General features: G+C 46.3%; 1 protein-coding gene and 1 long non-coding RNA gene across 2 annotated transcripts; one reads left to right on the top strand and one right to left on the bottom strand.

Moving 5' to 3' along the window:
- The first annotated feature begins 1,770 nt into the window (after positions 1-1,770).
- LOC123159999 (ABC transporter G family member 44) lies at positions 1,771-9,383 on the top strand. The gene is made up of 20 exons (XM_044577804.1): positions 1,771-2,546; positions 2,767-2,887; positions 2,988-3,076; positions 3,346-3,430; positions 3,531-3,690; positions 3,778-3,908; positions 3,983-4,073; positions 4,229-4,530; positions 4,840-5,121; positions 5,224-5,540; positions 5,683-5,843; positions 5,943-6,046; positions 6,148-6,304; positions 6,391-6,492; positions 6,642-6,769; positions 6,946-7,278; positions 7,372-7,662; positions 7,734-7,817; positions 7,914-8,047; positions 8,140-9,383. The coding sequence occupies exons 1-20, from the start codon at positions 2,242-2,244 to the stop codon at positions 9,053-9,055; spliced, it is 4,293 nt and encodes a 1,430-aa protein (XP_044433739.1). The 5' UTR covers positions 1,771-2,241; the 3' UTR covers positions 9,056-9,383.
- On the bottom strand, positions 5,426-10,240 carry LOC123160000 (uncharacterized). Its single transcript, XR_006479952.1, has 3 exons — positions 9,928-10,240; positions 5,648-5,857; positions 5,426-5,566 (listed from the first exon to the last, which is right to left on the bottom strand). It is a non-coding gene; the product is annotated as an uncharacterized lncRNA (long non-coding RNA).
- Between the last annotated feature and the right edge of the window lie 13,422 nt (positions 10,241-23,662).

Below are 23,662 nucleotides of genomic sequence, written 5' to 3' on the forward strand. Positions count from 1 at the left end.
CCACCACCAGCAGGGTTCCGCACATTGTTGTTGAAGTTGCGGTCGTAGCGCTTCTTGCAGCGCCACGCACCATGCCCCTCGTTCTTGCAGATTTGACACTTCTCGCGATCACCGCGGTCACCGCGGTCACCACCCTGGCGAGGCGCTCCGCCAGAGCCGCCACCACCAGAGTAGTTGTTGAAGAAGCGAGCGCTCGTGTTGTTGTTGTTGTAGCCACGGGAGCCGCTATTTCCGCCGCCACGAGAGCCTCCCTGGCTGGAGTTGCCACGGCCTCCGCCTTTTGCAGCAAGGTTGGCGGAGTAGGTGGAGGTCTGTGCGGCGATGCGTGACTCAGCAGCGAGAATAGCTCGCCGAGGCCGATGGGCTGGTCGGTGATGGTGCGCCTGGAGACAGCGGAGACGAAGCCGCTGTACTCCGGCTCGTGCATGAGCCCCTGGATGATGTGAGAGACAACATCGTCCTCATCCAGAGGCCTCTCGGCGGCTGCAAGTTCGTCAGCAAGTCCCTTCATCTTGGTGAAGTAGGCGGCCGCAGTCATGTCGCCCTTCTTGGTGTGGCCGATCTGATCGCGAAGCTGGATGATGCGGGCACGGGATTGCGAGGAGAAGCTCTGGGGAGAGCACTCCAGGTGGCGGCGGCTGTCGTGCAGTTGCTGACCTGCAGGAGCACTTCGCGGGAAAGAGATGCGATCAGAAACGAGAGCACCTGCTGGTCCTGAGTAACCCAGATGGCGTGCTCTGGGTTGGCGGTGACGGTGACCTCCTTCTTGCCGGCGTTGTCCCGCTCCGTGCGGATCTCAGCAGCGGGTTCCTTCTGGGAACCGTCGAGGAACCCCATCATGCCCGCCGCGCGAACATGCGGTAGTACCTGCGCCCTCCAGACAAGGAAATTCTCACGGTTTAGTTTCTCGGTGATGGTATGGCCGAGGGAAGCGAGCGAAGGTGCGGTCATGGCGGAGGAGGACGACGAGGACATCTAGATGCGATGGAAGAGTTTAGGCTCTGTATACCATGTAGAAAACTAGGCTTAAGCGTATGCGTTGCGCAGGGACGCGTGCGTGTTGATATAGGGCTCGAGGCCAGGAGATTACATGAGTTGGTTAGGCTAGGATTGATCTCCAAGTAACCTAACAGAATATGGGATCATATCTCTAAGCCTAACCAGATTACAACAGACACGCACGCACACGTTACAACACATTACAATGTTTAACAAGCAGCGCCTTCAGCCGATCGAACATCTTCGAATAAATTCAAGAAAATGGGAGCACCACGAGCCTTAGAGATAGATGCTCTTCCGATAGAATAAACGAGTCACGAGATATATGCTCTTCCGATAGAATAAACAAGTCACGTGCGTGCGTACATGCTAGCACTATCAGTCGGCGTCGTGTACGCGGGTCACGGCTGTGTCCAAGTGCACGTCTCCGCGAGAGTTCATAACGGCTAAATCACGTCGCTATGGAAGAGTTATCTGGCACATCAACGTACGCGAAGCCAAGATGGCAATGATGGCTTTGCGCTAGCCTCAACGAGAAGGTCAAGCCCGGCGTGTCACGGTACAACGACCAGCTTCGTTTATTTTCCACGTAAGACCGGCACACTAAGCAAGTTGCACCGGTGGATCATGCCGTTCCCACGCCACGAGCAGCCGCGAAAACGAAGAAGGAAAGAGGACTTGCAGCTGGTTTCTAGAACGTCTCAGTCTCCTTCCCTGTTTCCTCTATCTGAAAAGAGAAGTTGGCACCCACTAAAAAAGCAAGAGATCTCAAAAAGCAACGTCGGCTGACCCAGAGGGATTCCTCTCCCACACGGCCAAAGTGTGTTCCACGCATTCCGGTTCAAGTTCAACTGCGTGCTCTGCGGAAAGCAGGGACACGCGCGCGCCCCGTTCGTCCGGAAGCTTCCCGCCTTTCTTCCTCCGGCCCGGCGCCGGTGGGCCACTACCAGAGCGCAGGATCCATCCATTGCACCCTCCTCCACCACCTTTACCCTTGACCGCCGCCGCGGAACGGAATTGAAACCCCCGCTGCTGCTTCCTCCACCAACCCGGTCGCCGCCTGGCCAGCCCGCTATATATCCTCTTGCCCCGCAACCACCTTTCAGCGAACCAAGAAGCTGGCGTACAGCGTGTTATTGGATTCGTGATCCGTCAGGCGTCAACGATCACGAACGTCGAACGGAGCGCATTTTCTTGCACGAACCTTGATCCTTCCACACTTCTTTCTGGGAGGAGGGAGCCATGGACACGGGGGAGGCGGCGTTCGGGGTGGCGAGCCTGCGGCTGGGCTCCCGGGCGTCGTCGTCCAGGGCGGGCGACGATGACGACGAGGAGGCGCTCATGTGGGCGGCGCTCGAGAGGCTGCCCACGCACGCCCGCGTCCGCAAGGGCATAGTCGGGGATGACGGCAGCCGCGGTGGTGGCGGGTTCGTCGACGTCGCCGGCCTCGGGTTCCAGGAGCGGACGCGCTTGCTCGACCGGCTCGTGCGCGTCGCCGAGGAGGACCACGAGCGCTTCTTGCACAAGCTCAAGCAGAGGATCGACAGGTAGCTCTCCCTGCTCACTCACCTGTTTGCTCTGCTCTGCTTTGCATATCTCTTTCTGTTCTCACCTACTCCTTGGCTAAAAAAATCTATATTTCCCAACACATTTGAACATTTGCACCGTTCAAAGATTTTCTCTTGTCAATCCAAGGCCCGAACCCCATTATAGTTGGAAATTAAGCACAAAGAGAATGCTGAATTTCTCCCCTACTGATTTGTTCAGAGTTGGGATCGACTTTCCGACGATCGAAGTGCGATACGACCACCTCAACATCGAGGCGCTGGCACATGTGGGGAACAGAGGCTTGCCCACCTTCATCAACACCACTCTGAATTCTCTAGAGGTACTGACAAGAGTGCTGAAGCTACCATATACTCTCATGAATTCTACAGAACGTTCTTCAAGCCTGACCATTTTCTGTTTCTGCCTGCCTTCTCCTTCAGACATTAGCCAATTTTCTTCGTATAATTCCGAACAAGAAGATACCCATCAACATCCTGCATGATGTCAATGGAATTATCAAGCCAAAGAGGTAACACTTTTTTCTTACCATTGCATGACCAATATTTCAGTTAGATTACATGTCCTGGAATCATTATAGCATACACAGAACCATATGTTTCAGGTGAAAAATAGCAGTCTGTTACATGATCACCACTCTATTATGTTATTTGTAAACTTTGCTGTCAAAGGTTCTTCAGTCTTGCATCACTCGTCGAATTCCCGTATTTGTGCTGTCCTTAAGCAACATATTTCAGTTGCACTTGATGGTCTGATGTCTGGTGTTGATGCAAAATTCAGGATGACGTTACTATTAGGGCCACCAGGATCTGGGAAGACTACACTGCTTCTTGCTCTGGCAGGGAAACTAGGCTCTGATCTAAAGGTTAAACGGCGTGCTTATTAATCAACTTGCCTGATTACAACAATCTTTCTTTGTTATAAAGTTCCAGGAAACTTACTTTTCTATTATATGAATCGACCAGGTTTCAGGAAAAGTGACATACAATGGGCATGGAATGAATGAGTTTGTGGCTCAGAGATCAGCAGCTTACATATCCCAACATGACCTCCATATCGCCGAGATGACGGTACGGGAAACCTTGGCCTTCTCAGCCAGATGCCAAGGGGTTGGAAGTAGATACGGTGAGCTCGAAATTGACCAAGTTATGGTAGATAAATTACTTCTCTCGCTTTATAACTGTGTGCTAATTCCTGATGTACTTGTCCCAGACATGCTTACTGAGCTATCAAGAAGGGAGAAAGCCGCAAATATCAAACCAGACCCAGATCTTGATGTCTACATGAAGGCAATATCAGTGGGCGGTCAGGATACAAATATCATCACTGATTACATCCTCAAGGTACTGAATCCAACAACAATACCTTGTTCTTCAATGCGCAAAGCTCTGACTGACTGTTATGTTGAACCCTGCAGATTTTAGGGCTTGACATTTGCGCTGACACCATGGTCGGAGATGATATGCTGAGAGGAATCTCAGGGGGACAACGCAAACGTGTCACAACTGGTAAGTCTGGTACAAAATTAGGAGCCACAACATATAATTCGCATGATTATTCTGTTGTACACCATACGATCTCCATGATCATCTCATCTGGTTGTCATAGCAGAATCTGAGATCTGAGCATTTGCTGACCCTTGGTTGCTTGAATTTTTCTGAAGGTGAGATGATGGTCGGAGCGGAAAGAGCACTGTTCATGGATGAAATCTCCACTGGCCTGGATAGCTCTACCACATACCAGATAGTGAAATCACTTGGACTAATCACCAACATCCTCAGTGGCACAACTGTCATTTCCTTGTTGCAACCTGCACCAGAAACATATAATTTGTTTGATGACATAATCCTCTTGTCGGATGGTCACATTGTGTATCAAGGGCCACGCGAACATGTGCTTGAATTCTTCGAATCCATGGGCTTCAAATGTCCCGACCGGAAAGGCGTTGCCGACTTTTTGCAAGAAGTAAGTCTGCTGAAATGCTTCAAAATATATCAATATCAAAATATGTTTTCGTACTATGTATATTAATGTTGTACTTCCTCCGTCCCATAATATAAGAACGTTTGTGATACTAGTGTCAAAAACGTTCTTATATTATGGGACGGAGGGAGTAGATCTTACCATATTTTTCTATAGACTCGGTCGAACTTAAATAAGTTTGACTTAGGACAAATCTAGAACTTAAGCTAATTTGGAATGGATGGAGTCATAAGTATATGTTTGAATTGATGTTTAGTTACTAACAACATCAGTGGTTTGTAAAACTTATAGGTGACATCAAGGAAAGATCAGCCACAATACTGGGCAAGGAGTAACAGGAGATACCAATACGTCCCAGTCAAGGAGTTTGCCCGTGCATTCCAGGCATTTCATGTTGGCCAGAGTTTATCTGCGGAGCTCTCTCGCCCTTTCGACAGGAGCCAGTGCCACCCTGCTTCACTGACGACCTCGACGTACGGCGCCAGCAAGACAGAGCTGCTGCGTGCGTGCATCGAGAGGGAGTGGTTGCTCATGAAAAGGAATATGTTTGTCTACCGCTTCCGGGCTTTTCAGGTACAGCAATTTTTTTAGCCTCCCATTTCAGTTCAGGCATATCTTCATACTTGTAAGAGATTGATTGATGAACTAACTGAAATACCTGGTATCCATCTGCAGCTTCTGATAATGACAGTAATCGTGATGACACTGTTCCTGCGCACAAACATGCACCATCGTACGGTTAACGACGGCATTGTTTACCTAGGTGCTCTGTTCTTCGCTATAGTTGCCCACATGTTCAACGGTTTCTCTGAGCTCGCTTTGGCCACCATAAAATTGCCGGTCTTCTTCAAGCAAAGAGATTACCTCTTCTTTCCTGCATGGGCTTACGCCATACCAACTTGGATCCTCAAGATACCGATATCTTGCGTCGAGGTCGCCATCACAGTATTCTTGGGTTACTACGTCATTGGGTTCGATCCAGATGTTGGAAGGTACGCGTCAAATATCAATCATCTTGCTGTGGCAGACTACCAGTTAAACCATACGTCTGGAAGAAGAACATGACAAGAAAACTCATGATCCTACAAGTAGCACGTACCAATATTAATCCTCTTGTTGTTTTCTTGCACGCAGGTTGTTCAAGCAGTACTTGCTGCTGTTGTTTGTCAATCAGATGGCTGCAGGATTGTTCAGGTTTATCGCAGCATTGGGCAGGACCATGGTTGTTGCAAATACACTGGCGTCCTTCGCACTTCTTGTGCTGCTCGTGCTCAGTGGATTCGTCCTGTCACATCGTAATGCTCCTCTCCTGGAACAAAAATAATAATTAGGCACTAGGTCATTGAAATGTAAATTTCAGAGACAGGGTTTTCATATTTGCTTATTTATGACAGATGATGTGAAGAAATGGTGGATCTGGGGCTACTGGATGTCACCTCTTCAGTATGCCATGAGTGCCATTGCTGTAAACGAGTTCCTTGGGGATAAATGGCAACGGGTATGTCATGTTGTTTCCAGTTCCACCCTGACAACCAAAATATTGACCGCTGACATAACATAATACTGTCGACAGTTCTGATCGTCAAAACCATTTCGCAGGTTCTCCAGGGGTCCAACAGAACTCTAGGAATAGATGTGCTCAAGTCCAGGGGCTTTTTCACTGAGGCAAAATGGTACTGGATTGGCGTTGGGGCACTCGTGGGATACGTCATCGTGTTCAACATCCTCTTCACCCTCGCTCTAAGCTACCTTAAACGTAATCCAAACCTTCTAGAATTGAATTTTACAATGTGTATTTTGTTCAAGCACTTGATCTGAGACCATTTCTTTTAAAACATGCAGCGTTGGGGAAATCTCAGCAAATTCTTTCAGAGGATGCACTGAAGGAGAAGCATGCCAATATCACCGGCGAAACTCCTGATGGCTCTATCTCTGCAGCTGCAGGTAAGGCCACTTGCAGTAATGATTGGGACATGAATGAACATGGTAACATGTCATTTAAAAAAAAGGAGATAACCCCCGGCCTCTGCATCCTTGCGATGCACACAGCCACGGCAACATGTCATCTAAGGGGCCAAACTTCTCTTATGTAGGGAACATCAACAGCTCAAGGAGAAATTCTGCCGCCCCAGAAGACAGTGGTAGGAGGGGAATGGTCCTGCCTTTTGCGCCGCTTGCTGTTGCCTTCAACAACATGAGATACTCTGTTGACATGCCTGCGGTAATGCCCTTCAACAGTTTCCCAACTCCCTTCAATGGTTCTAATAACGGCCCTATCATTAGAACTTAATCTGCACACTGAAATTAAATCATATCAATTATTATTTGACTGAGTTCTAAAGCTTTTCAGTTTCCAACTAATTAACTTGCTGACAAAAAAATCTTGTTGCATAACAGGAAATGAAAGCACAAGGTGTTGATGAAGATAGGCTGCTTCTGCTGAAGGGAGTCAGTGGCAGTTTCAAGCCGGGAGTCCTGACGGCGTTGATGGGGGTTAGTGGCGCCGGCAAGACCACACTGATGGATGTGTTGGCTGGCAGGAAGACTGGAGGCTACATCGAAGGCGACATCTCAATATCCGGCTACCCGAAGAAGCAGGAGACCTTTGCTCGTATCTCGGGTTACTGTGAGCAGAATGACATCCACTCACCAAATGTGACCGTGTATGAGTCCCTGGTCTACTCCGCATGGCTCAGACTGCCTTCCGATGTCGAGTCGGAAACAAGAAAGGTATGTATATATGCGTCCCTGACTCCTTGTTCTGGGAACTCAGGCCAGGGATACATTCTGATCTGAACAACTCCATTTCATCATTTTTAACAGATGTTCATAGAGCAAGTGATGGAGCTGGTAGAACTGAATTCACTGAGAGATGCGCTTGTTGGACTGCCTGGAGTGAACGGCCTGTCAACGGAGCAGAGGAAGAGGCTGACGATCGCCGTCGAGCTTGTCGCTAACCCCTCTATAATATTCATGGATGAGCCTACCTCCGGCCTTGATGCCAGGGCCGCGGCTATTGTCATGAGGACGGTGAGGAACACCGTCGACACGGGCAGGACAGTTGTTTGCACCATCCACCAGCCTAGCATCGACATTTTCGAAGCCTTTGATGAGGTAATTATGATTATAGTAGAAATTTCCTTTTTCACGCATGTTTCCAAAATTAACATTTTTCTGTCTCGCAGCTGTTCCTGATGAAGAGAGGAGGGGAGGAGATATACGTGGGTCCTCTGGGGCACCAGTCGTGTGACCTCATCCAATACTTTGAGGTAACTTTGCCTTCTCCTCCTTTTCAAGTTCTTTTTAGGTCTTGCATAGCATGGCTTTGAGTGATAGTAACAATTTGCTGGCATCAATTTTATCAGGGAATCGAACGGGTCAGCAAGATCAAACCAGGGTACAATCCGGCGACTTGGATGCTGGAAGTGACCTCACAGGCACAAGAAGACATACTAGGTGTCAGTTTCGCAGAAGTCTACAAGAACTCAGACCTGTACCAGTAAGTCATTTGTTTTACATTTTTGCTCAAGGATTGATCAATAGAGATATGATGGGCTGAACAAACAATATATTCTATGGTATATTTTGCAGGAGAAACCAGAGCATGATCAGGGACATCAGCAGGGCCCCTGCTGGCTCCAAGGATCTCTACTTCCCCACGCAGTACTCGCAGAGCTCCATCACCCAATGCATGGCGTGTCTGTGGAAGCAGCACCTGTCCTACTGGAGGAACCCTCAGTACACCGTGGTCCGCTTCTTCTTCTCCCTCGTCGTCGCGCTCATGTTCGGCACCATATTCTGGCAACTTGGGGGCAAGAGGTCGAGGACGCAGGACCTGTTCAACGCGATGGGGTCCATGTACGCTGCGGTGCTCTTCATGGGGATCTCCTACTCGTCGTCGGTGCAGCCCGTGGTGGCGGTGGAGCGGACGGTGTTCTACCGGGAGCGGGCGGCCGGGATGTACTCAGCGCTGCCATACGCGTTCGGACAGGTGGTGGTGGAGCTCCCCTACGTGCTGGTGCAGTCGCTGGCGTACGGGGTGATCGTTTACGCCATGATCGGCTTCCAGTGGGACGTGAAGAAGTTCTGCTGGTACCTCTACTTCATGTACTTCACGCTGCTCTACTTCACCTACTATGGCATGCTCGCCGTAGGGCTCACCCCCAGCTACAACATCGCCTCCATCGTCTCGTCCTTCTTCTACGGCGTGTGGAACCTCTTCTCGGGCTTCGTCATCTCGCGGCCAACAATGCCCGTGTGGTGGAGGTGGTACTCGTGGGTGTGCCCGGTGTCATGGACGCTCTATGGGCTGGTGGCCTCACAGTTCGGTGACCTCATGGAGCCTCTCCAGGACAGCGGCGTGCCCATCGACGCCTTCCTCAAGAGCTTCTTCGGATTCCAACACGACTTCCTGGGCGTCGTCGCCGTTGTTACTGCCGGGTTCGCTGTCCTGTTCGCCGTCGCCTTTGGTCTCTCCATCAAGGTGCTCAACTTCCAGAGAAGGTGATTCATCATGTAGTGGCAGTGCACGGGCGGACCAACGGCTCAATTTCAGCCAGCCGGAAACGAATGCTCCGCATGTGTTTGTAGTTTGTACTAGTAGTTCCTAAGTAGGAGTACATATGTGCTCGGCACGTCGCATATTCTTTTTCTCTCGGTTCCATTGATTTTTTTCCCTTAGTTTTGTTTTGCGCTTATTAGTTGATCAATCTGATCTGCACATGAATACATGAACATTGCATAGCAATGGTTTACTTACTTTTCGAAAAAGCAATGGTTTACTCAGTAGCAAGAAAATTATACAAGTATATAGATAATGAAGAGAATTTTTTTGACTGAATTCGATGAACCAGAATGGCTGCTGAGTGGCTCTCATTTTCACGGTCCTCTTCTATGTCCACCCTTTCCGTTGAGAGTTGCAGGTAGGTCATGTACATAATAGAACTAGTCCGGGGTTTACCACAGGGATGCGTGGCGCCGGAGCCAGGATTGGGGTAAACCTGGGGCCAAACTTTTCTCCGGCGACATGGGAAAACTTTCGCGCCTATAACTACTGAAAAATTACCTCATAACTATCATGAAAATACTCCATGCGAGATCACACAAAATAAAGCTCAGTTGCACAATCAATGTGGAATTTAAACACAATGCTTAATGATCTAAAAATAGATAGCCGAAAATAACAATACATGGGTGCAAAAGTGTACCAAATCAATGGTTTATTTCATCTGTGCCTCCCATTTTCGCAGTTGTTTGCCGATGAGGAAAAGACCCTTCATCGTCTACTTGTATGGTAAGAAATGGAATTGATATAAAAATGCATCAACTGAGTTCAACACACGGTACATTTCAATTCAATCTCTGTAGGAAAAAACTTACCCAGTGTTGGGGACTGGAGTGCCCGGCGGCAGCAACAGCAGCACTACGGCAGTGCAGCATGGCGGCCGGGGGTCGGCGGCAGCGCAGCAGCACGACGGCCGGGGGTCCCGGGTGGAACGGCGAGGAGTCGCCGTTCGGCCCGTGGATCGCGCAGAGCAGACAGCAGGTGGAGCAGCGCACCGCGGAGGGGGGACGGCGGCGCGAGCGTCGGTGCGTGCGTGCGTGCGTGCGAGCTCTAGATCGGGGGTTCTGGCCCAAATTGGAAAGGATCGGGTGCGAGGCTTCCTCGGCCTTTTGTGTGCCTACAATGCAATATGCAGGTAAGGCCGAGTCATTTCCTGTTCGGCGCCTTAAACCGAAATCACTAATTGAGGAGAGCTCCCCGTAACGATTAGTCGGGGAGCGCTCCGCGCGCGCCAAGTGTCACGCGCGAAGCGCTCCCGAGACTTTTCGGATGCGCTCCGCGCGTGACACTTGGCGCGCGCACGGCTTCTCCCGTGATTTCCGGTTTCCGGTTTTCCTTTATAGTTTTTCATTTTTTCATTTTAGTCCTTATACTTTTAATGTTTTGTAATACCTTTTGATCTGTTTCTCGTTTCTCTCTGTTGTGGGCGAACCCTCGTCGCGCATTGTTCGTTCTTTGCCGTAGTCTCCGCCTGTCGCCGCTGCTGCTCTTGTCGCGTGGTTACGGCGGCAGTTGTTCTGGCCGTCGCGCTTGTTGCCTGGTCTTACGGTAGTCCTTCTTTAGCGTCGAGCGCGCTTCCCCGTTCGCGATATCGTCGTTCCCTACTGGTTGCCTTTGTGGGTTCCCTGTTTTCCTTTCTCGTTTCTCTTTTTGTTCCCATTATATTTCCGGGATATGGAGATTTATGAGGTAGTTATGGGTGGGGACTACCAACACTATCAGATGTCAAGTTTTAACTGGGTTTTGTGGGATTAGTTGTTGATAACCATTGTGTTCCTTGCAGTTATGGCTTGTCATTTTTGCCGTATGCCTGGTGGCCCGTGTGCTTCTGTTGATTCTTCTGTAGATGGCTTCAGTGTGGTCCTGGATCGGCGTTGTTGGAGGCGTGTTGTAAGAAAATCATTTTATAGTTGTTCAATTTTTGGCACACACGCTTATTTCTTTTGGTGCTGTCCATGCTATTTATATTTTGATTATGATCCTTGTTTTGATTTGTTGTGCAGTATGTTCCGTCCAGTGTTAGAGCTCATCTTGCTCGTTACATCGAGGAGTGTAGGGCTTTAGCCATAAGGAGGGGTGACGAAGATACTGATCTGGCTCTTCAGTGCAATGAGGGTTATTTGTATGGTGTTCTGTTTAGTCATGGTCGTGTGAGGAGCAAATTCCATGGTCCTTCCTGAGAACGATTGGTCAGTGATTATGGTGTTCGTCCTCGTGATATAATGACCATTAGGCTTGAACATTATGGAATTTGGATTGGTATTGATTTTTATCGTGTTGGTCGTGGAGATGCGTTGTCTCCTTTACCGTCTGTTGATAAGGTTTATTTTTAAGGAAGTTTTTATCTTGTTTTATTGTACATTTTGATTTTTCTGTTCCCTTGAGCCTGTGTAATTATATTTTGTAGCTCTACATGGTTTGAGCGACTCTGAGAAGGAGCTTGTTGGGAGTTGTTATTACACCCGTGGTGTTTTTCTTAATTATCAGCAGATGTATTTCATGAGGTGTCAACTATTTGATGATGACTACATACCCTGTTGTCCTTTTGTTCACAGGATTGATTCCATGAATGTTAATGGTCATCATATGGTCAGATTTTTTCCCATTGTTTTTTTGTTTCTGTTTATTTATTTATTTTTATTACGTCTTCTATTTATAGTTTTGAATTTTTATTCTATTTCTGATAGCTTGATGTTTTTTGTCAGGTTATTCCTGGTATTGTTGTGAGGAGTTTGAAGGAGTTTGTGACTTTTCCTAGAACTGGCGTTTAACTCTTGAAGTTACTCTGGAATCTGGTGATGATGATATATATGTGAGCACTCCTTGCTCCTACTTCATTGGTTTGGGTAATAGAATGGTGTTCAAACAGGAAGGTTTCAGTGATTTTCTTCAGGCATCGTCTATTGAAGTAAACAGCTTGGTGCTGGTAACTTTCAAACAGCTTGTTGAGAGGCTTGCTGTTATCTTCAATCTTCTGCCGCAGTGATGTTAGTTATAGCCTTTGAACATAATGGATTTTTGATGTATAAGATGCTTGGCTGTGCATCTCTTTTAATGATGTTTTTTTGGACGGATGTTATTTAATTGTGGTCAAAGTTATAAATACAGTAGAGGCACGTGTGTTGTTTACTCTGAGGCATGGTTGTGCATCTCTTTTATGTGAGAGGCACCTGGATTCAGCAAACTGAGGCACGGAATTGAAGTCAGAATAGGCACGGTTGTGTGGAGGCACGTAGAGTTACCATGGGTTTCATGTGAGGCACGTGGTTTCAGCAAACAGAGGCATGGAATTGGAGTCAGTACAGGAACGGTTGTTTGGAACACGGGTATACTGAGAGGAACGTGTGTGCAATACCAAAGTTACAAGGGCGATGACGGGTGCCTAACATGCATAGATACTGTGGGTTTCATGCGAGAGGCACGTGTGTGTGTAGCACGTAGAGTTACAGTGGGTTTTATGTGAGGCACGTGGATTGAGGAAATGGAGGCACGTAATTGAAGTTAGTACAGGCACGGTTGTGCGGAGGCACGGGCGATCAGTCGCGTGGAGCACGTAGAGTTACTGTAGGTTTCATGTGAGGCACGTCGATCGAGCAAACAGAGGCACCGAAGTGCAGTCAGTACAAGCACGGTTGTGTGGATGCACGGTTTTGAACCCTCTTGCAGCTATCAAGTGTCTTGAGGCACGGATGTATGTCAGCAGAGGCATCGGTTCGAATATTTGGTTAGAGAGGCTCGGTTGTGGATGCAAAGGTGTGAAGTCTCTAAGGTCATGGGTGTGTGGCACCAGAGGCATGGGTTGAGTCTACACTTAGAGAGGCACGGTTGTACATGGGTCAGTTGTACACGGTAGTGTAGTTTTGTGGCATCGTGGAGGACTGGTGTACGGAGAGGAACCTGTGAATGGACGGTGTGGTCAAAGTAACAAAGTTCTTGTCCCTTGCGTCTGTGTACCGAATGTTCTTCTGCAATATTTATGAATTGTTTATGCCAATGTTGAATAAGCATTCTACTGAAAGTTTGCAACGATACCATCACATATTCTTGTAAATGCATGATGCATCTTGTAAAGGTTGAGTATGAAAATTATAATACAATGTCGTGCGACATATCTCTAGTTCTATAGTCATGGATACAATATATGCTTGCTCGATACTTGGACATAACTTACTAATTACATTTAGACACGCACACCACTGTGTTCAAAGTTCAGACATAAAATAGTAATACAATACAGACAACATCTTTGAGCAAGAACAAACATATTTACAACATGGGTTCATTCAACCTAAATTATCATAATAGTTGTGCCACGCACCTGATCACTTGATCACGGCAGATCAATCAATCACGGCACGATCCATTTTCTCGCAATTTACCAACCGCTGCTTCCCTTCCGGCGCTTCCAGCCGCTGGAAGATCCCTCGTTTTTGTTCTTACGCGGGCGGTGTCTTTCTTTCACTGGTTGTTGGTGGAGGTGACGTAGCCCATTCTTGATGATTAGGATTCTACGGTACAACTCGTAGCTAACATACCCGTCCTTTGCCGGGTACTCAAGGTGTATCGGGGAAAGCGGCTTTCACTCCCAGAATTGGTGCTTCTCCTTTGGGAATGATTTCTTCATGTTCTTGTATGAGGGGTCGATGATGGCCGCTGCAAGGTCAGCCATGGAGTCCCTTTCTCCACCACCCTTGATGCAGAATAGCCTCTGGATGTCGACGTGGTGCTCGTCTAGAATTCTGATGCATGCACGGGCAAGCATGGTCTTGTCGTTCCTGGTGTCGACGCTGGTGAAAGTTACCGCTTTCCGTTGCAGGAAGTCAACTAACGCCTGGGAGTGCTCGGACCTGCAATAGTGGTATACAAGGACATGCTCGCGCATGGAAAGTTGGACGACGGCGATCCCTTGTCGTACATAACTGCTCTTACATGTGTACTCGAGGTCGAGGCCGACGAACTTGTTCTTCTCCTCCTTTAGCCATTCCTCGTACTTTTTGATGATCCGCTCCACGGTCCTTGGGTCATTGGTGTACACCACCTCCAGCACGGTTGTACCATGGGTAGTGATGTGCTCGGTGAATGTTGTTATTTTCCCGTCGTCCATGGCTGGAGGTGTGCGGTGGTGAACTGTGGCCGGCGAGAAACTTTGGAGGGAGAAGACACAAATGGAGTCGGAAAAGTGAAAGGGATCTTTTGTCGTGCAAAAAAGAAAACCGCCAAAGAGAAGTTGCTAGTCACCCGGCGGCTCCAGGCGTAGATTTTCGGAAACAGGCGTTTGTTTTATCTGTTTTTTTAAAGATTTTCACTTATCTTGTTCTTTGAATTTTTTTATTCATTGCGTGCTGCGTGCGTGATCCATATGTGCGTATTCCATCTTTGGCTGTGAAAGTAGTCGTGTGAACGGTAGAACACTCAGCAGATGCATGGTCGCGCCTTTGTTGTGAAAACGTTTTTTTCAATTAACAATCTTCCTTGGTTAGGGAGGAACTGTTGTTATGTTATTCAGAGCACAACTGTGTGTTCATGAAAAGTTGGTGAAGTAAACGTAGTTTGCACTTGAAAATGGAGTCCTGTTTGATTTTAAATTGAGATATGTTTCAGTAGATCGTTTGAATAAGTTTGATAACATGGCATTGCTGTAGGTTTTGGATCAAAAATTGAATGTTGTTTCGTTTGATTTTTGAAACTTTTCAAAGGATTAGAACTACATTTTTTCGAATGAATCATTCTGATAGTTCAAACAACATTTGTTGCAAAGCATCATTCTGATGGTTGAAACTGTGAGTAGAGGGTCCGTAAGAGCTACATAAGTTTCAAAAGATCATTCGGATAGTTCAAGCAAGCACATGGTCCATAATAGTTACATTACTGTACCATTCTAACTAGCAACTTATTTTAAATAAACCAGTGTTTTGCTCCTGGGAGGCATCATCTTGAAATGAGCGCTGAACATCCTAGGACATACACTGTGCTTCCATTTTAGGTGCAGGTTCTGACGGAATCTACACAATGCGTTGAATGATGGTGGACACAGAACGGTCATGGGGCTCTTTGAAAGTGATTAGAATGATGTTCTTTTCAACAAAGGATGTAGCTGATATGAAGTCTCTGAAAGAAGACTTTTCTATTACCATCCGGCCGTCGTTTTTGCAGATGTAGTACGACGAAGGAGTGATGACATGGGTAGGTTCATCAGGAGCTTCAAGGGTCACCGTCCCATTGGTTGACATGTCCACCCATCTCTTCAGTGTTGAGACAACGCTCCTCGGAATTTTCTAGAAGAAATCGAAATTAAATGGAAATTAAAACCGTTGAATTGCCACTTGGATAATAAATAAAAGAATGGCTGAATACGGTGAGTGCGCAAAAATTAAGAAATTCTAAATTGCAAGTAATATAAATCCTGGCATGTTCATGTTTGTGTCTAAACAGATGAAACAACATATAAAGAGAACAACAAAAGTCTTGTTGTTTTATGTTTGAATAAATAGGTTCTTTATAATTTTACATATAAGCAAGATTTTGTCAGTATTGTTTATATTATATATTAGCAAAATACGTTTGGTATTTTAACAAGGACAGATTTAACCAACCATGACGCATTCTTTGGTGTTAGTGGGAGTCAAGACGTGTACAAATGGACGACAACGGATGAAAGTATCTCCAAAAAGGCGTTGTAGAAAGAATCATGTCTGGTTGTAGGTAAGCTCAATATCCTTAGAGTAGACACAGCAGTGAACATGGTCGAAATCATCAGAAGAAAGATCGTCCAGAGCTAGAAAAAGAACCAGATTTGAAAGTTAGATAAAGTTTTATGTAATACGGGTTAATATTATTCAGTTCATTCATGCATATCAAAATACAGCCAAAGAAGATAAGTTTGTAATATTAAATACGTACCAATGTGGGGTAATGGAAGCAGCCTTTTGGCATTGCGATATGTTTGTATTTCGAGATTGAGACCCTCGTGTGGTAGTTCAAATTCTATGCGGTCTCCAGCACGAAGCTGATAATCATCCGCAAAGGTGTTCCACTCACCACCGCAGAACTTTGTGTAGTTCGGCCTATGCTTAAACAAAGCATTGTAAGACCTTCCTTCATGTGTAAGGAGTGCTGGCTCTACCTGCTATTTACGCAATTTTCTTGCTTCTTCCTTCCTCTCGCCGACGTACTCAGCGAGAAAAGCTCTGGCGTTACAAGGTACATACTGGAAAAAATAGTAAAAATAACAACCTGTAAGTATAACTTTGAACCCGCGTATTATTAATGTTAAAAGTTTTCTTAATTTGGATATGAATGTTTGATAAGAATTACAAGTAACAACATAATGGTATTATAAATTAATGGATACAGATTTTTGGCATATGTTGACTAGTTTTAATTAGAACTGAAGATGCATTATAGTAATCAAGACAAGGCAGGCAAAACTAATGGACTATATTAATTAGGGCATAGGCAGGCAAACTAATGGGAAATGAAAACACAAGGCAGGTGCGAAGAAGTAGCAGTGACGATTTCTAGTGTGTTGTAGGCAATTAATATGTTAGTGATGCTTACTAACCATGCGTCTCCAGCAATTTTCATCAAGAATAACCTCAAACTCCTGGAGAACTTCAGGGTGTGGTTCGCAAGGGCCGCCTGGTTGGCAGCAGGTAGGGCAAATCATACCTAAATAATTCAGAACAATTATGTTAAGAAAACAAGAATATGATAACAATTTAGAAACAAGCTTCAGCGTTGAAGGTAGACAACGACTAGCTTCAACTATGTTAGCCATATTAAAATGTCCGTATGAAGGCAGACAACAACTACAAATTTACCAGAAATCTTCTCATGTACTCCTTCCAGAAAATCAGTATGACAGAGTTCAGAACACTTGTTTGGATTTTCTAATGGTTTTTATATTCCTTTAGAGAATGAAGTTGTTGTACCGGATCTGACGCTTCAATAACTATCAAATGAAAAACCAAGACGTAAAACGTAAATATGGATCGGAGCATGCTGCTTACGCATATGCTTTTTACCTGGGAGAGAAGAAGAATGAGGGTGGACGAACGGAGATTGGGGTAGGGGAAGCTTAGGGCAAGCACACACGGCTAGCAAATCTACTTGAGAAGTATGGGGTAGGGGAATCTTAGGGCAAGCACACACGGCTAGCAAATCTACGAGAGAAGTACGGGGTAGGGGAAGCTTAGGGCAAGCACACATGGCTAGCAAATCTACGAGAGAAGTACGACTTGGAAGTTAATCAAGGAACCCAACAAAAACTCTACAATAACTTGTTTGAAATGAGACTGTGTGCGAGAAAGAAGCACGAACCCTATAAGTAGGTGGTCGGATAAGGCGTATGGGTTGTGATGGGAAGCTTAGGGAAAGCACGCACGGCCAGCAATGTAGGAGAGAAGCATGGCTTGGAAATTAATCGATTGATTGCTGGGAAGAAGCACGAACCTTAGAAGCAGGCGACGGATAAGAAGGACGAACCCTAGAAGTAGGCGGCAAAGAAGGCAAATGAGTTCTGATGTGGCTGAGGGAGTCGGAGCTTATTGAAATATAAAGGAGACGGGAGAGAGCAAGAGTAGTAATGAGTGTTTCTTTTTTTTATTCTGCGAAATGGAATTAATGCTGGATGTAGATGGTGTGTGTGCATTCCGAGGTGTTGTGGGGACACGAGATGTTTGACTCACCCAGCTGCCTCCCATTATAGTTGTCCAGCTGTGCTGCCTCCTAGCGGAGTCTTTTACGTGCCTATCCCGCCTTACATATTTTCTGCGAGGTGCGGTTATAGATGCTGGAAAGCATACTCGTGCTTCTGTGTTTTAAATTTTTTTAATCACATGTTTAATCAGGTATAGTTGGGTCTGTTTTTAGGAGAGGAACAGTGATGATGTTATTAGATGCGCGGTCATTGTAGCAGGAAAGGCATGGTCGATACGTCGGGGGAGGCAAAGTGACGGGAGGCATGATGGTTCCTATTGAGAGTCACTTTTGCATCTGGAATGGAGCCACGGTTCGTGACTCTGTGATTGTAAAAAAAATTCAATAGTCATTGACCCAGGGAGCCACTGTTTTTATGTATGTTGGGTTCAGGCGGGAATATGTATGATAGTGCACAGTTATCTGTATGTCAGAAGCATGGACGTGCTTTTGTTTTAGCAATCTTTTCGGTGGTACGTGCAGGCATATAGATGCAGGTCCGTTGGTATCACTGAGGTTTGTCTTTAAGCAAAGTGGAGGCACGCGTGTGGCTTTTGTGCTGGCAGAACCGTGCTTTTAATTTGGTTCACTCCCCGTGTTGTATTTGTACGACAGGGTCATCTAGTTTGCCTCCTCTCATTGTTCTCTCGGTCAAAAGATGTGCTGGTGATCAATGGGATGGCTATTTATTGTTAGTATTCATTGTGGCAGATACCGTGCTAGAGTTAACCTAGAGGCTCCTCGATTATAGCGTGGCAGCCGTGACTTTTTAAGTGCATGGTTTCATAAGCTGCAGAAGCACAACCGTCCATTCACACCGTCCCGGATGCAATTTTATGGGCGCATGGTAATTGAGTCGTCTCTCCCCAAGGTTAAGTAGTGGTCTATTCCGAGAGGTTATCGCGTCTTATTCTCTCCAGAGAAGTGCAGGTAGCTCCCATCATCCTCGCCTCGAACAAGAAGCACAGTCAGACTCCATTATCGTGTCACCGTCTTTTCCATGGATGACTTCAGGAACAATACTGAGCGTCTCTTTATAGATGTCGATGGTAATACCAGGCTCGAGGTGCTGTACACCAACGAGACCTACAAGGTGGAGGAGATTCTTTCTCTTTATGAGGAATGGCTGCCTGAGGACAGGTACAAGTTTGTTGGTCTTGATCTGGAGTACACACGAGAGGATTATTTTGATCGTAGTAGAAAAGTTGCCGTCATGCAACTGGCGATGCGCAAGCATGTTCTTGTCTATCACTTGTGCAAGGCCAGGACGGAGTGAGCTCCTCTAAAGGATTTCGTTCGGAACAAAGGTATCGTTTTCGCTAGTGTCGACGTCAGGGACGATAGGGATGTTCTCGCAAACAGTTTCCTCAAAATCCCAATAGAGTGTCACATCGATCTTCAAGAGGAGCTCATGATCCAAGGAGGCAATCTTAGGGATTCCATGGCAGATTTGGCAGGAGCCGTCATAGACAAATCTTACTTGTGTATGAAGTCGTCTTTTCCCAAGGGTCTGCATGACTACTGGGAATGGAAGCCACTTTCCCTTGAACATCTGAAATATGCGGCAATTGTAAGTGAAAACTTCATTTTTTTATGATTTTTTGTCTTTATATTTTTGTTTTACTACAACAATAGTACTTTTCCCCCTTTACGTATATCTTCATTCTCATCCGTTTTTTGTTTTAGGATGGGTATGTGAGCTACGAGCTCTACCGCCAATTTTTGTCGATGAAGGACATGATGCATCCCCGTTGTCTTCCTGACCGCAGATGCCGTTGATGTTTCAGAGCAGAACTCCAACTGAGTAGAATGGTCACGGTGGACGTTTATGTGGACGTTTCTGTGAGGAATGGACTCCTGGAAGACTTCCATTTCTTTTTTTGTATAATCAATGAGTACTTTTAGTTTAATCCTATGGAGTACCGTTTTGTTATTCATTATCGTGTTTGGCTTGTCTCATGTGATTTGTAAATAATTTTTTTATGTTTTTTCATGTTACAAGTTCATTGTTGACGTTTGCGCGAGTTCATGTAAATTTAGGTAACCTGTTGAAGTGGCGCATATGTATTTTTTGGGAGAAGCATTTTTTTGTTTGGCTTATATTCAGCGCCGTTTGTTTGTGTTTGAATTGTTGTCTTTTACACGTCCGCACAAGAGAGGCACGCCTGCTAACGTACGAGGCAACATTTCAGTACCCTGTGTTTGTGTTCTTCGGGACCGTGCCTTTAGAAGCCTGCCGAGGCTTCACTCCCGTGCCTCTTATTTTCCGCTATTTTTGTACCTCACGTGACACACGTGGTGTGTGCTTGTGCTGGTGTCACACGGCAGTTTCTCTTGAGACTGAACAACCGTGCCTCTTCCATCACTCTTTTGTGCGTCCAGCTGGTTTGTACCCGTGCCTCGAGAACTCTGAGAAGCCGCAATTGCGTGACTTTATACGCTTTAGTTCTGTGTCTCCTGTACGTGCATTTTCTTGTCTCAGGCGTCATGTTGGCTGTGACTCTATGTGCCTCTGGTGCAGATGTCCGTCCGTGACGTCACGCATATGTATTGTTTGGGAGAAGCATTATTTTTGTTTGGCTTATATTCAGCGCCGTTTGTTTGTGTTTGAATTGTTGTCTTTTACACATTCGCACAAGAGAGGCACGTCTGCTAACGTACGAGGAAACATTTCAATACCCTGTCTTTGTGTTCTTCGGGACCGTGCCTTTATCAGCCTGGCATCCGTGTTTGCAGAGGCTTCACTCCCGTGGCTTCTTTTCCGCTATTTCTGTACCTCACGTGACACACGTGATGTCTGCTTGTGTTGGTGTCACACGGCAGTTTCTCTTGAGACTGAACAACCGTGCCTCTTCCATCACTCTTTTGTGCGTCCAGCTGGTCTGTACCCGTGCCTCAAGAACTCTGAGAAGCCGCAATTGCGTGACTGTATACGCTTCAGTTCCATGTCTCCTATACGTGCATTTGCTTGTCTCAGGCGTCATGTTGGCTGTGACTCTACGTGCCTCAGGTGTAGATGTTCGTCCGTGACGTTATGCATATGTATTGTTTGGGAGAAGCGGTTTTTTTGGTTTATATTCGGCACCGTTTGTTTGTGTTTGAATTATTGTCTTTTACACGTTGGCACAAGAGAGGCACGTCTGCTAACGTAAGAGGCAACATTTCAGTACCCTGTCTTTGTGTTATTCGGGACCATGCCTTTATTAGCCTGGCACCCGTGTCTGCGGAGGCTTCACTCCCGTGGCTTATTTTTCGCTATTTCTGTACCTCACGTGACACACGTGATGTCTGTATGTGCTGGTGTCACACGGTAGTTTCTCTTGAGACTGCACAACCATGCCTCTACCACCACTCTATTGTGCATCCAGCTGGTTTGTACCTGTGCCTCAAGAACGCCATTTCCAAAGCCGTGCCTGTGTGCCAAGAAGCCGCAATTCCGTGCCTGTATACGATGCAGTTCTGTGCTTCCTGTGCGTGCATTCGTGTTACTCAGGGGACACACTGGCTATGACTCTTCGTGCCCGTGGTGTCAGACTCCGTCCGCGAGGGGATGTGGTGGCTGTTACTCGTCGTGCCTGTGCTTCTACATGCCTGTGCGTCCAGAGTCTTTAAAACTGTGGCTCTCCGACTTGTGCCGTTGATTTGCTTCAAGTATTGATGTATCTCACGTGATACATGCCATGACTCTCGAACAGAGAGTTGTCACCGGTGCCTCTTGGAGGTTTCTTTTTTGCATTCAGATGATTTGTATACAGAGGATTTAGGTTGAGATTGAAAAACAAGACGGAAAAGATCACGTGGCTCGCGAAGCCGACGCATGTGCCTGTATAGGCTATGTTTCCGTGACTTTGTTTCTTGCATTGACGTGTTTACGGCGAGTTTCTGCCTGCATGTGTACGTGCCTGTTGTGATAGCGACCGTTATCTGCAAAAGTTGTACGCTCGTGCCTGTGGAATAGACATGTATGTGCGTCTTGTGCCTGCATACCCGTGCCTCACGTGAAACTAGCCTTGACTCACGAGGGACAGATGGTGTGAATCTAGCTACATGAGGGATGGATGAGTTCTGGCCTTCGGATCTAAGGTGTACAGTAGGTTGTTCGTTTGCTTCATTGGATTCTTCCGTCGGTCGTCTTTGTTGAAAGGAGGAATTGATGACCGATGTGGTGGCTATTCGATGTGACTATTCAGTGTGTCAGTTACCGTAAAATAAAGTTAGAGGCTCCTCGGTTTCTCCGCGGTATCAATTATTTGTGCACAGCCGTGACTTTAGGAAGTGCATGGTTCCATGAGGTTCGGAAGCACAATCGTCTATACGTTGCTCCTAGTTCACACGTTAATCCGTATGGTAACCCAAACGTCCCTCCCCAAGGTTAAATACTGGTCGTGTTTGTGAGGTCTCCATGTCGTATTGTAGCCGCAGAACATCAGGCAGTTCCCACCCTCCTTTCCACTCCCTAACCTTGTCGCAGGGTCTCAGGAGTCTCCATTGGCATCTTGCTGCTCGTTGCCATGGATGACTTTTTGAACACCACCTAGTACCATCCGATAGTTGCAGATGGTAACACGAAGCTCGACATGTGGTACACCAACGAGCCTGGCAAGGTGGAGGAGATCATTGCCTTGTACGAGGACTGGTTGCGCGAGGAGAAGTACAAGTTTGTTGGTATCGGCATGGAGTTCACACGAAAGGATTGGTATGGGCGTAGAAAAGTCGCCGTCATGCAACTGGCTATGCGGAATCATGTTTTGGTCTATCACTTCTGCTAGGCCAGGATGGAGTGCCCTGTCCTGAAGGATTTCCTTGAGAATAGAGGTATAACTTTCTCTAGTGTGGGCGTCAGGAATATTAGAGATGCTCTTTTTCAAGATTTCATCAGAATTCCATAAGGGTACCACGTCGACATCCAAGAGAAGTTCATGATAAAAGGCGGTCAAGAAAGGGATTCCATGGAGGACTTAGCAGGAGCTATCATTGACGAATCTTACTCCAAGGTGGAGTCCTCTTTTCCACAGCTTCTTCGTCACTACTGGGATTGGAAGCCACTTACCTTTGATCACCTGAAATATGGAGCTACTGTAAGTGAAGATTTCATTTTCGTTAGTTTCTGCCTTTGTTGCAAGAACAGTACATTTTTTTTGTTTTTTTTGGACATTGATGTTTTCATGTGGTTTCCTTTAGGAAGGGTATGTGAGCTATGAGCTGTACCGCCGGTTTCTGTCGATGAGCGACATCCTTCATCGTTGTTGTCTTCCTGATGTCAGATGGCGAGGACATTTCTGAGGATTGTGTGATGAATTGGTTATTTGATAGTTATTGTATTGGGTAATATTACATCGACAGATGAATTTGTAATTGTGGTGGTTTTATTTTGAACCAGATGGAGTTGATTGGTTTGGGAATTTAAGTTTATTTTCGTTCCATCATGTTTTTCTTGACTAGGTGCCTTGAAGAATATTTTCCTCTATGATTTCTTGCTATTCGTTGATATAAGATGAGATGTATTAAGAGGACCACTCAGATGTGCACTTTCGTGAATCTAGGCAGCACATAGCCGTCTGCTCAGGAATGCATTGTTTTTGTTTTAGGCAAGGCATGGTTGTTTTTATAACGAATATACGGTTGTGGTTGTGTGTTAGGCAGTGCGTTATGTTAGTATGAGTCACTGTCATGGTTGTATGTTCTGTAATATTTCTATTTAGTCTGGCTAGTTAATTCACGTCTGTCTAGTTGGTGGAGGCATGCCCTATGTTATGTTGAGGCAGAGTTGTGTGTGTCGTTTGGAAATGCTTTCTCAACACGTTTGTTCGAAGAGGCACGTATACGTTGTTACTCAAAGGCACGATCGTGTCT

Source organism: Triticum aestivum, chromosome 7B, assembly GCF_018294505.1.
Source record: "Triticum aestivum cultivar Chinese Spring chromosome 7B, IWGSC CS RefSeq v2.1, whole genome shotgun sequence".
Classification (NCBI taxonomy): Eukaryota; Viridiplantae; Streptophyta; class Magnoliopsida; order Poales; family Poaceae; genus Triticum; species Triticum aestivum.

Excerpts from the sequence above, each read along its gene's own strand:
- LOC123159999 (XM_044577804.1), top strand. The coding sequence starts at position 2,242 with ATGGACACGGGGGAGGCGGCGTTCGGGGTGGCGAGCCTGCGGCTGGGC. Across the intron at positions 2,547-2,766 it reads CTCAAGCAGAGGATCGACAG|AGTTGGGATCGACTTTCCGA; the intron begins GTAGCTCTCCCT and ends TGATTTGTTCAG. Across the intron at positions 2,888-2,987 it reads CCACTCTGAATTCTCTAGAG|ACATTAGCCAATTTTCTTCG; the intron begins GTACTGACAAGA and ends CTTCTCCTTCAG.